Source organism: Lolium rigidum, chromosome 3 (genome assembly GCF_022539505.1).
Source record: "Lolium rigidum isolate FL_2022 chromosome 3, APGP_CSIRO_Lrig_0.1, whole genome shotgun sequence".
Taxonomy (NCBI): Eukaryota; Viridiplantae; Streptophyta; class Magnoliopsida; order Poales; family Poaceae; genus Lolium; species Lolium rigidum.
Genome location: NC_061510.1, coordinates 310,037,994 through 310,049,570, shown reverse-complemented (window position 1 = coordinate 310,049,570; position 11,577 = coordinate 310,037,994). Strand labels below are relative to the sequence as shown.

General features: G+C 44.1%; 1 protein-coding gene across 2 annotated transcripts; it reads left to right on the top strand.

Annotated features, from left to right (window-relative positions):
* Window positions 1-458: 458 nt before the first annotated feature.
* On the top strand, window positions 459-2,248 carry LOC124703702 (L10-interacting MYB domain-containing protein-like). Of its 2 annotated transcripts, none has more exons than XM_047235924.1 (3): window positions 459-571; window positions 931-1,251; window positions 1,344-2,248. In XM_047235924.1, exons 2-3 carry the CDS (start codon window positions 931-933, stop codon window positions 1,917-1,919), a joined length of 897 nt encoding a protein of 298 aa, XP_047091880.1. In that variant the 5' UTR covers window positions 459-571; the 3' UTR covers window positions 1,920-2,248. The 2 variants fall into 2 exon arrangements, with proteins under 2 accessions (XP_047091880.1, XP_047091882.1); XM_047235926.1 differs by having other exon boundaries at window positions 489-571; window positions 764-1,251.
* Window positions 2,249-11,577: the final 9,329 nt, after the last annotated feature.

The window sequence follows — 11,577 nt, the reverse complement described above, 5'->3', positions numbered from 1 at the left end:
CACGGGATACGATGCCATTGAAGGCGGCGCGAAGCTCGGCCGCCGCGCCGGTGCACGCGCGAACGAGAAGCTGCGGCATTCATGGCGGCGCGAGACGCGGAAGCGCCGACCGCGAAGCGATGGCCGCGAAGCGATGCCCTCCATGCGAGCTCGCTGCCAGGCGGGCCCGGTGGAAACCGCAGCGGACACTTTGCGCGTCCGCGCAGCGTCCGCCGAGACGCAAACCTGGCGCATATTTGGGCCAGATTTGCGTCTCTGCGGACGGCCCGGTCACTTTGCGTCGTGCCGCTGGAGACGGTGCCAGACGCATTTACGACCAAAGCGGACGCAGCGACCGTTTCCGTCGCGCCGCTGGAGATGCCCTAAGAAAAAGGGGTGCTCGAGAGTGAAGGCAGGAAGCCCGCAGCAAGGCACCTCTGCTGAAAGGGATGTGATTAGGGTTGCCGTCGCCCACGTTCTCAGCCTGATGCCGGCGGCGCCGGCCGGCCCCTGGCACCCACACCACGCCGCGCTTCCCCGCTGATCTTCGTCCCCCTCGCGCGCCTGTCTTCTTCGTCCCCCGTCCCCTCAGGTACCTCCTCCCTTCCCGCCCTCCTCCCAACCCCCACCCCGAACCCACCCGAATTTTCCCAAGCTCTTACTAATTTAGTACCGATTGATGATAACCCGATGCATCCGTTTCGAGTTTTTACTGCCGATGGAGAGATGGATGAGATTGCTCTTGTTTAGATGTATTGAATGCTGGATTATTCCTCTGAACTAGACTCGGTTGTCTTCCATCAGTACCTCCTGACGTGCCACTGTAAAATTGGTAGCTTCAAACAGTAACAGGACCGAATGGATGTATGTCATATACTCATATTGTATGACACGTCCAGTACGTTCTTGATCTTTGGTTGACTGAGGAATCACTTAATTTGTGCTCAGTAGATGGAGAGGGGTCTGAAATCCAAGGCGCACTGGGATTCATTCGGGCACAAAGTGTTCTGCGAGATCTGCAAGGAGGAGGTCGGCGCCGGGAACAGGCCCGTGTCGTATTTGAATAAGACGGGATACAAGAATCTCCAGCACAAGTTCTTGGCTAGGACAGGGAGAAGTTATGAGAGGAAGCAGTTCAAAAACCGGTGGGAGTCCTTGAAGAAAGAATATGCTCATTGGGTGGCCTTTACACAGGCTGCAACTGGGCAGCGGTGGCATAGCGCGTCGGGAACGGTAGATGCCGACAATGAATGGTGGGTGAAGCTCACAGAGGTATCATCCAGTGTACCCAAATCCAATGGAGTCTATTTCCGATTTACAAATCATGCTTATGCTAATTGTCAGTCCATTTATTTGTTTTTTAGGCCCACCCAGAATTTGTAAAGTTCCGGAATGGACCACCAGAAAACCTTGCTGAGCTTGCCGCCATGTTTGACGAGACTCATGTGACAGTTTCATCTTCCGCCATCCCGGGTGAGCATATAGAAGACCCCACTGATCTCGTTGATGTTGAGGATGGCAACGGCTATCTAGAATGCTACAATGACCTGGAATGCAACAATGATCTGGAATATATCAAGGCATCTGACCAGAAAGCAAAGGGAGCTGAAAAGAGGAGGGCTGCTGCCATTGCTGCTAGTCCAAAGAAGAAATCAAAGAAACAAAAGAACCCGCCGGATCAGGAGTTCAGGCATGTGACCAACATAATGGCTGGTAGCACTTCGGGAACATCTTCTAGTGATGTTCCAAGAGGTCATGGGATTAAAGATGTCATCAAGTTGGCTGTGCAATCTGGGGCGAAAGAATGCAGCGATCTGTTCTTCACGGCCACCAAGCTGTTCATGAATGTGGACTATAGGGAGATGTTCAGTGCTTTGGAGACCAATGAAGGAAGGCTCGATTGGCTGAACAGAATGCATGAAGAGATGAAGAAGAAATAATGTATTTGCTTCCCTGGCCGCAAGAGATAGGTGGAGTGAACTACCAATCTTTTTCCGACATGCGAGGAGAAGACTCATTTCTCCACTTACAGAATTACAGTAGAAGTGAGAGTGAGGCTTGAATCTGGGTGTGTTGTTCTCAACCCTGTATACCCACTGCTAATATTCTAGGAGGGTTCTTGTGTGAAGTACTAATCTCATATCATTATGAACTCGTTTCTTGTGATGTTGTTATGTCAATGGATGATAGAAATATTTCATGGTTTACAGTATACTAACCTTTCTATGTTCTCTAAGTACAGAAGAAATGAGGAAAACAAATTTAAGCATATCTTTAGCCAAGGGGCAAACTTCTGTCTTCACTTGTTTTACTGCTGCCCTTGGGAAGAAAAAGTTTGTTATAGCTAACTACTGTTAGTCTCCTGCAGTTGTGTTCTCTCTTCATTTCTCATAGTTTAAAAAAATCCGGTTATTTGTTCACTCTTCTTTCTTGAGCTAGATAAGCTACTTTTGATGAATTAAAGGTTCCAGAGAAACATTATCTTTATAGGCAAAAAATAAATTAAGTTTGTGTATTGTTCTTTCTTTTTAGGCACATTCTTCAAATATTATTATCAAATCAGAAACAACTACTAATATGCTTGTCATCAGAGTAAAAGATTTAAGAGTTTTAACTGAGGTATATTATGTAAGATTGCCGATATACCATGAAAGTAGCACCAAGATTTCCATCCTGGTGTGTGAAACATCTTTTGTTATCTTAATAACAATTTGGGCATGGGCGCATGTCATTGTTTAATGGTACCTTTTCCAGTGTTTATGTAGGCCTGATGATCAATTGAGTTGTTCATCCACTGACATAGTTGCCTAACTAGGCTCATAATTTTTATGTTGCAATGATATTTGCTAATTTGCACAAGCAAATTACTCAGCTGCGCATCCTAAATGGACAACCATTTGATATCAGAATCCTCGATGCTGATTTTGACAAAAGGATTATGTGTGGAGCATCTTTTGTTATCTTAGTAACAGTCTGGACATGGCATTGTTTAATGGAAGTTCTCTAGCGTTTATTTAGACCTAATGATCAGTTAAATTGTTCATCCACTGATGTGGTTGACTACCTGAGCTTGTAATTTTCCCATTGCAATGGGATATGCTGAAGTAAATTATTTTTCTGAACATCCTAAATGGACAACCGTTTGATATTAGAATCCTCGATACTGGTTTCTGACAAATTTTTGTTCAGTTGATACTCTAGCATATTTTGCTCCTTAAATTGTCTAATTCTAGTTTCCATCCATTTTGCTCCTTAAATTGTCTAATTCTAATTTCTAACCATGTTCATCAGTGGATCTTGTACGAACATCATCATGCTGGACAACCGGTATATAACTATTGTCTATTTCCTCATGAATATTATACTATTGAATATCCTTTCTGGTTGGGAGAATTTAGCAGCAACTGATTCTTTGGAGTGGTGTTTGGCTCCTTTTTGAACAGCCTATGATCAAGGGCATTGAAGGATGAAAGCACTCCTGTCATATGTACTGTAACACAGTGTATCTGTCATATTCAAAACTAACATCTGGATCGGTTGCAATTGTAACTCCACATTGAAATATGAGTGCGGTACGCACTTTCCTCTGCAGATTTAGCCTTTTTTTTGGGGGGGGGGGGGGGGTAACAGTATGTCTTGTGGGACAGTTTCAGCTTGCCATACCCTGGAAAAAGAGAGGAGGGAGATAGGGGTTTCAGATTAGCATCCTTGCTACCGCTGAATGCTGATGACGGTGGCAGCCTGTGGACATGTGGGAAAAATAGTTGTGAGAGCATCCACAATCCTTAACTTGTTGATATGTAATTTTTTAGTTTGCTTACCTAAACGATCACAATTTTGATTATCATGGATATAATATACTCCATCCAAGTCAATTTATATTTCACAACATATAATGATGGTGTTTTCACCTACTGCGGTGGGTAGCTCTTTTTGAACTGCTATGTGTCCACTTCACTGTTGTCCTTGCCCATGTTGCGTTCAATGGCTACTACTGGAGCTACTGCGCTTTCCTCTTTTGTCTAGGGAGTTCAAAGCCTGAAGCAACTTTACACACGAGTGACCTCACGCAGGATGGGAATGCCAAAATGGTGAAAGAATCTTTGGGTATACTTTAGGAAGAGGGATAACTCTAAATGAGCTGCTGAAGAAGAAAGTTTAGGAGAAAGTCCAAGCAATTGCTTCTGAAGTTCCCATCTATGAGGCAGTGATGACCAAATGCTGTGTTGGTGGCAACCTCTTTTCTCTGGTGCGTTCAAACACATACTCTTTTGTAAAACTAGCTGGTGTGGATTTGGCTCTTTGATCTCTAGTTTGTTGTAGGCTATTGATTCTTTTCTTGAAATTTCAAGACTCTGTTTTGCAATTTACTTGCCAAACTGGCATGCATAGCAAATTTCTTATCAGCTGAATTAGCCACCGACCTGAAACAATAATTTTTTGTGTTGCAATTGACACTTTGAAACTTTTAACTAGGCATTCTGCAAGGGATATGCTTCAGCTTATCTTTGAAGCAGACATCAAACTCTCACGCTTCAGTTGGAGACGAGGAGTGGGACACTACATTACACGTCAGGCCAAACAGTTAAGCCATTCATGGAGGCTGGTCGGAGTTTGCCATCAATAGTGACCTTCACCTGGGAGATATTTGCTTCTTTGCAAAGAGGGGCACCAGAAGACTTGTGATGAGGATCCATTTCGTTAGCAAATCAGGCATACTGCTGTAGCTCAAGCTTCCTAGTTCATGTTGCTGTTCCGAGTACTGGAATTATCTATGGTCCGTATGGCCTAAACTCGCTGATATCCTGCCATTTATGTACATTTTGTTTAGGTTTTTTACTGTTTGTTATGAAACCTTGTAGTATCCGAACTGAGGAAAGTTGAATTCTGCTCTGCCTCCAATATCGTTTATGATAACTGATTATGATGTCTACAGGTGATCAAATATTTCGCAATGAGAACATGCTATAAGCTGTACTTCCATAGTTCCATGTGCTATTTCAACTGTCATTAGGATTTTAGGTTACGGGAATAGCAGATAAAAGGTGTAGGACTAGGACCCTGTTTTTGTGTGAGGTAGAGAAGATAGTGATTATTTATTCAAACTGTTCCAAGGTAAAATATTAGTTTATGCACCTCTCATGTTTATTGTTTCTTTCTTTTGAGGTTCACTTTCTGTAAATTTTATCATCACATCAGAAACAACCATTAGTATGCTTGTCAGAGTAAAAGACTGTAAGAGAAGTAACCCCAAGATTTCCATTTTGGCGTGTGGGACATCTTTTTTTTCATCTTAGTAACAAGCTGAATGAGTTGAGTTGTTTGATCGTACCTTCTCTGGTATATATGTAGACCTAATGATGGGTTGAGTTGTTCATCCACGGTTGTAGTTTTATACCAGTGCTTATAATTTTCTCTTTCTGTGGCCTCGGGTTTTCTTTTCCAGGTCGAACTTGTTCGGCTGGTGGATTTTGCAACTTAATTAGTAAAAGTCTGTGTGCATCACTCGATGCAGAGACCCTTTTTCGAAAAGAATAAAAATTGCTGAGCATCCTAATTGGACAACTAGTTGATACCAGTATCACCGATGCTGGTTTCTGATTTTTTATTTATTTAGTTGATGATACCCTATAGTCAGATATTGTTCCTCCAACATAGTCTATTTTGTACCATAAATTGTCTAATTCTAGTTTCTCTCCATGTTCATATGTGAATATAGCTTGTAACTCTACATTAAATTATGTGTGCAGTGCCCACTTTCTTCTGCAGATTGAGCTCTTTGGGGTGAATTGGTTGGTACATGGAAGCAAACACTCTAAACGTGAGAAGAGGGCCCTGTATTCACTTTCCATCGGCCGAAAACTCGTCCGAGCTAGCAGACCGCGTATCCTCACCCCGTAAAATAGAATCCTACGGAATATTCTGTTTCCAGCGGTGGCGCGTGGGTGGCTATGGCGGCGGCGCGGGGGAAAACGGGTGGGAATTCTGAAATGTCCGCGCGCCCTAGCTGAAATGGGATGGGGGATTTGCCCTGTATTTCCTCTCCCGCCCCGCACAAGTAGAGGGCCAGAAGCCACCCCCTAGTCGAAACAGTAAAAAACCGACGCGGGGGCATGTTTTACGGGGTCTGCTAGACGGCCGGTAGAGCCCTAACCCATATTGTGGCGGTTATTTTACGGGGTTGGCCCTTTTAGGGGGTCTGTTAGACATGCTCTTACTACAGCTCTTATGGACTCCTTGTCGATTCTTCTGCAGATCCATCTGAATCAGCGTTCCTTCTAGATGTGCATCCTCATCTCTCTATTTTGAATGCCTGGTTGCGGGTAGGCTACGAATATCAGTGGGTTTTATGAGTGCTTGTTCAAATGCTGTTCAAGTAAAAAATGGGAGGAGATTCTAGTGCTGGCTAACCAGTTAAGGAGCAAGGGAGTGGCTGTACAAGAACTTCTTTATTTAGGATATTGCTTCAGATAATATATGAACTAGCGAAGCAGTTCTTTCCTTGATTAAATATTTAAAGGGCTTCCTCACAAAAAAGAGAGCATTTTTAAGGCATGCGCTTAGTTTCTTCTGGCATCAAGTGGGTTAGAATATAAGAAGAGGCAACAGAAAACACTATTGGATGGAAAATGTTTATCCCCTGATGTGGTGTATGAATTTAATTTGGTTAACTTGCCATGTCATTTGGGTAGGCATAAAATCCGAAAATGGCGCATGCATTTCCTGCAAATATTGGAAACTCGATGTCCCAAAAATATTCAAATGATGAAAAATTATAACACTTAACCTATTACCTTGTCCTGCAACAGCATATATGCCGAAAAATTTCAGCCCATTTGAGGGGCAGGATCTCTAACACCATTAAGCTCATCACTCCTAGTGGTATCATGTATAATGTTGTGGTGAGCTGGGAGATGGGCCAGGCAGTTCTTCGGTATGGCTGGGATGCATTTGTTACACCAGATACAAGAAAATGACACATTCTTGTTCATGTACCTTGGGGACTCCAACTTTGAGCTTCGTCTACTAGATTCAGATGGCTGTGAGAAAATGGCTTCCTATTTTCGACCACCCTCAGATTTCCTTGGAGCCTTTCCTCCCAATATGCCTTGTGGTCTTCATTTGTCGAATGGTTAGTTTTATTTTTCGAACTAGTGAACTAGAAGCAGTTAACAGTTTCTGTAACAAGCAGAGAAAAAAAAAAAGTGCAGATGAATTTTCTTCTTAAAGTTTCGCAATGATTTTGTGAAAATTGTACCAAACTTGATGTGCAGAACAAGCTGCGCCTAATCCAGGACAAGTTCGTATGCCAATTGAGTTTGACTATACCATGCCAACTGGATGCCACCCAAGCCCGGAACAAGATGATAAAGTTCTAGAAATTACCCGCACAATAAGGTCTGAGATCCCCTTGTATGTGGCTGTGATGAACAAAATTAATGTCAACATGGAGGACTGCTTTATTGTAAGTTGTATCTTTTCCAGATCATTTATTTGTTATGATAGCTACTCCAGTTCTTATGACCTATTGCTATTGGTCAGCACTGCATATTCTTACCTTTTTTCTGTTTTGTTCCTGAAGAACATACCATTGCAGCTTGTGGACCATTTCAAAGAGGAGACGGCTGCTACTACTATCAAACTAGTAGCCCATAATTGTCACATATACATTGTTGGAGCTAGCATTCTAGCAAGCACAGTGAGGATCAGGTTGTCATCCGATCTGGCTGGGGTGCTTTTGTAGCAGCTATTGACATACAAAAGAACGACCTCCTCATTTTCAGTAGCAAGGAGAAAACTCGCCTCAGAGTTCTCACACTGGACCCAAGAGGTTGTCAAAAAACGTCTCCATGGGTTGCCATTAAAGATGTCTCCAGATGAGCCTGTTTCGATGTGTGCTCGTTTCCTGCTTTTGAGATGAGCCTGTTTCTGTAATATGCTTTAAAACCCTTCGAACGCTAGCAGTAGGCGGCGATCCCCCCTCTTCTTTTATTTCCTGTTACCTAAACCTCTGTTTTCGTTATCGTGATGGTAATGAAAATCGATCCCTTGTTGGATCGTTTGGGAAAAAAATTTAAGATGTCTCCAATATTTGTGAAGATTCAATTCAGATTACTGATCCACCACCTCATACAATTGAAACTATTGATCTGACCAGCTCTGACGATGATCACATTGTGAGGGAAGATGCTAGAAGGTCACCTAGGTGGCAGAAACAGGTACCAGGTTGTGGTGCAAAAACACAGAAGATGGCTTCAACGTCATCCCCGCATTAAAAAGTCAGGTAATTGTACTAAGTACCTCACATTTTTTACCACGTTTTCAAATACTTGTGGTGTGCGGTGCTCATCATACGAGAGCATGGCCCATTTTTCAGGATTTGACATTCACAAGCTGAATGTCGGAGCAGCTGACAAGTTTGGAGTTGACCAGATACCTCCCATCTCCAACGATCTTTCCCGGCTTCCCTATATTCTTGCAAAAGGGGTAAGTCTAACTGAGCCACTATAAGTTCAGGAGAAAGTCCAAGCAATTGAATCTGAACTTTCTATCTATGTGGCAGTGATGACCAAAACCAGTGTTGGTGGTAGTCACTCAATACGCACTCATTTGTTAAACTGCTAGTATGGATGTGGCTCTTTAATCTCTAGTTTGTATTAGGCCACTGACTACTTTCATGAAATTTCAAGCTTATATCGCGAAAAACTTGCAATGCCTAGCCCACTCCTTATCAGCTGAATTAGGCATTAACCTGAATTTATCATTTTCTCAGTTGCCATTGACACTTTCAATCTTTTAACTAGTTATTCTGCAAGGAATATGCTTTAGCTTATCTTCCAAGCAGTGGTCAAACTCTCACGCTTCAGCTGCAGGACAAGGAGTGGCACACGACATTATACGTCAGGCTAAAAGGTAAAGCCATCCATGAAGGCTGGTCGAAGTTTGCAGCTGACAATGACATGTGTGTGGAAGATATTTGCCTCTTTGCAAAGAGGAGCACCGGGAGTCTTGCGATGAGGGTCCATTTCGTTCGCAAGTCGGGCGTACTGCTGTAGCTCAAGCAACTACTGGAATTATCTAGGTCTGTATGGCTTAAACTCTGTGATACCCTGCCATGAGATTAGAGGGCCCAGTGCGGAATTATTTGATGTTTTGTTAAGGTTGTTGACTGTTTGTTAAGAAACTGTAATACTATCTGACCTGAAGAAAAGTTGAATTATGCTCTGCCTCTGATACCGTTTAATATTCATAATAAGTGTTGGGATTTAGTTCAAATTTGAGTTAATTTAAACTAAGACCCCAACACATACTACTAATCGGAGGGAGTACAAGATATCGAAGATATCCAACCTATTGCGAATTAAACACCCCTCGATCAGCCTGCATGGCCAAGCACAACAATCAACGACGGGAAAACATATACGTATTGGGTATACTGAGATTGGTCAACCGGAAAAGGAAATTGTAAGACAGAACATATCTTTGCACTGGGCCTCGTGGTGCACTAGGTGAATCCAACCTTGATTACTTAGAACATAAATTGGTATTGCTTCATAGCCAGATTGCCCGATATGTTGTAGAACGAACCAATATCTTTACCAGAAATTCACCCAATTGTTGGTTTGTACTTCCCCTGAGAATACATGATGATTCATGGAAGGATAGCCATCAAGAACATAATCACCTTACTTCTTTACATGGTAATATAAGCTTGCCTCGTGGTCGTTCTTGCTCTTGCGGAAGGGCCAACATTTCTTCCCCATGGCGCCGGTGGGGTGGATTGTATTGGCTCTAGCAATGGTGTGGTCGGAGAAATGGGCGCCGGCAGCGTCCCTTTAAGAGGCTCGGAAGTCATATCGCCTTCAATGTCCTGCCACTGCGACGCCGCCCAGCTGCGCACGCTCGCGGAAGCCGAGGCGTGCCATTAACGTGGCCCTGAAAAGGCTGTAGCGCGCTGCCCGTAAGTAATACAGCGGAAGACGAAGCAGCTGTGTCCCTGCCAGGCGGGCCCGGGCGAGGACAGGGCGGACGACCGCTGCATCCGCGGAGACGCAAACCTGACGCATATTTGGGCCAGGTTTGGGTCGCCGCGGACGGCCCGGACACTATGCGTCGCCTCGCTGGAGGTGATACCAGACACATTTTTGGCCGGGACGTAAACGGTCGCTCAGCGTCCGTTTGCTTCGTGGCGCTGAAGATGCCCTAAACTAAAAAATGAAATCGATGAAAATTTACCCGTGGACCAGATACTGTCCAGTGCCGTTCAGAGGAAGCTGGACCACCTTCCCATCGGGCAGCTGGTTGTGCCGCTGCAGCTTGAGAAATCTGGGGAAATCAGCCGATGAAGCAACAGCAGCCTGAAAGGCCAGCAGCAGCATGACCACCGCTTTCATCGCGGTCGTCAGAACGAAGGGGTACCACTACCAGGCATAGAGTAAGCGACCCGGATCCAATCTCCAAAACATCCAGAGAGACAGCCCATATTTTGCTCAATGTAATTTTATATTTGTCTCACAAACAAATTCCAGGGATCAGTAGCTAACTATCTTAGTTGTGTATAAATCTAGTCTGATGTCAGACTCACGCAGTGGCATACATTATTATTTAGCTTGAACCATGGGTAGTTTGGGGAGGGGGGGGGGGGGGGCAGATGCCCCCTCCCCTATATTTGTCATGTGGATACCCGTCTTTAGAGGGCTTTATTTAAAAAAACGCATTCACTGAACAATCAGCCGAAAGGCTACTGAACAGGAAGCTAGGAGTCTCGTTCATCCAACTCTCGGTCACACTCAAAGTGCTTACACGTTTTGCACAGACGTGCGCCGGGTAGTTAGCTGACCGTATTACAACCTGAATAACAAAATGATTAAAAGAAAAAGGCTAGCTCTCCAATCTCTACTAGTAAAGGAGCCACAATAGAACCAGAATTCTAGTGAGTGTTCTAGGGGTTCACCACCTCCAGGCAATCTGTTTCCATTATTACTTGCGTGAGCCCTCGGATTTTGGCGAAGAGGACGCCATCAGACACTTCCATGCACTCTTCAATAAGAGGACCAGTAATCCCAGGTAGAGGCTTGCACCATGTTCCAACAAGACAATTCGCCAATCTGAAAACACTACCTGCACCATCATTACCATCAGCAAAATTAACGGCTCCATCTGTATTAATCTTCACGTAATTCAGATCGGGAGGCTGCCATCCATGACCTTGCAACACAATATGCTGCCGGGGAATATCAAGAAGGAAGAGACTCCCCCTTGTAGCTTTCACTGAAAACACAGGATCAATGTGTACCTCGTCATGTTTCCATTTATTCCGTGAGTGCCATATGGACCACATCACAGTGATGATCTTGGCACGTTCATGGTATGTGAAACGCTTGACACAAAGGATGGCCTTTGCCCAAATATTAGGATATAGTGGAGGAAGGCTAATATCAAGCCATGTGAGAGCTTCATCCCAAAAACTTATAGCATGGGAACACTTGATTAGAGCATGCATCAAGTCCTCGTCCATAGCTAGATAAATATTGCATCTACTCATCTCCTTTATATGTCGCCGCTTCAAAGTGCATTCATCTGGCAGGATTCCACAAA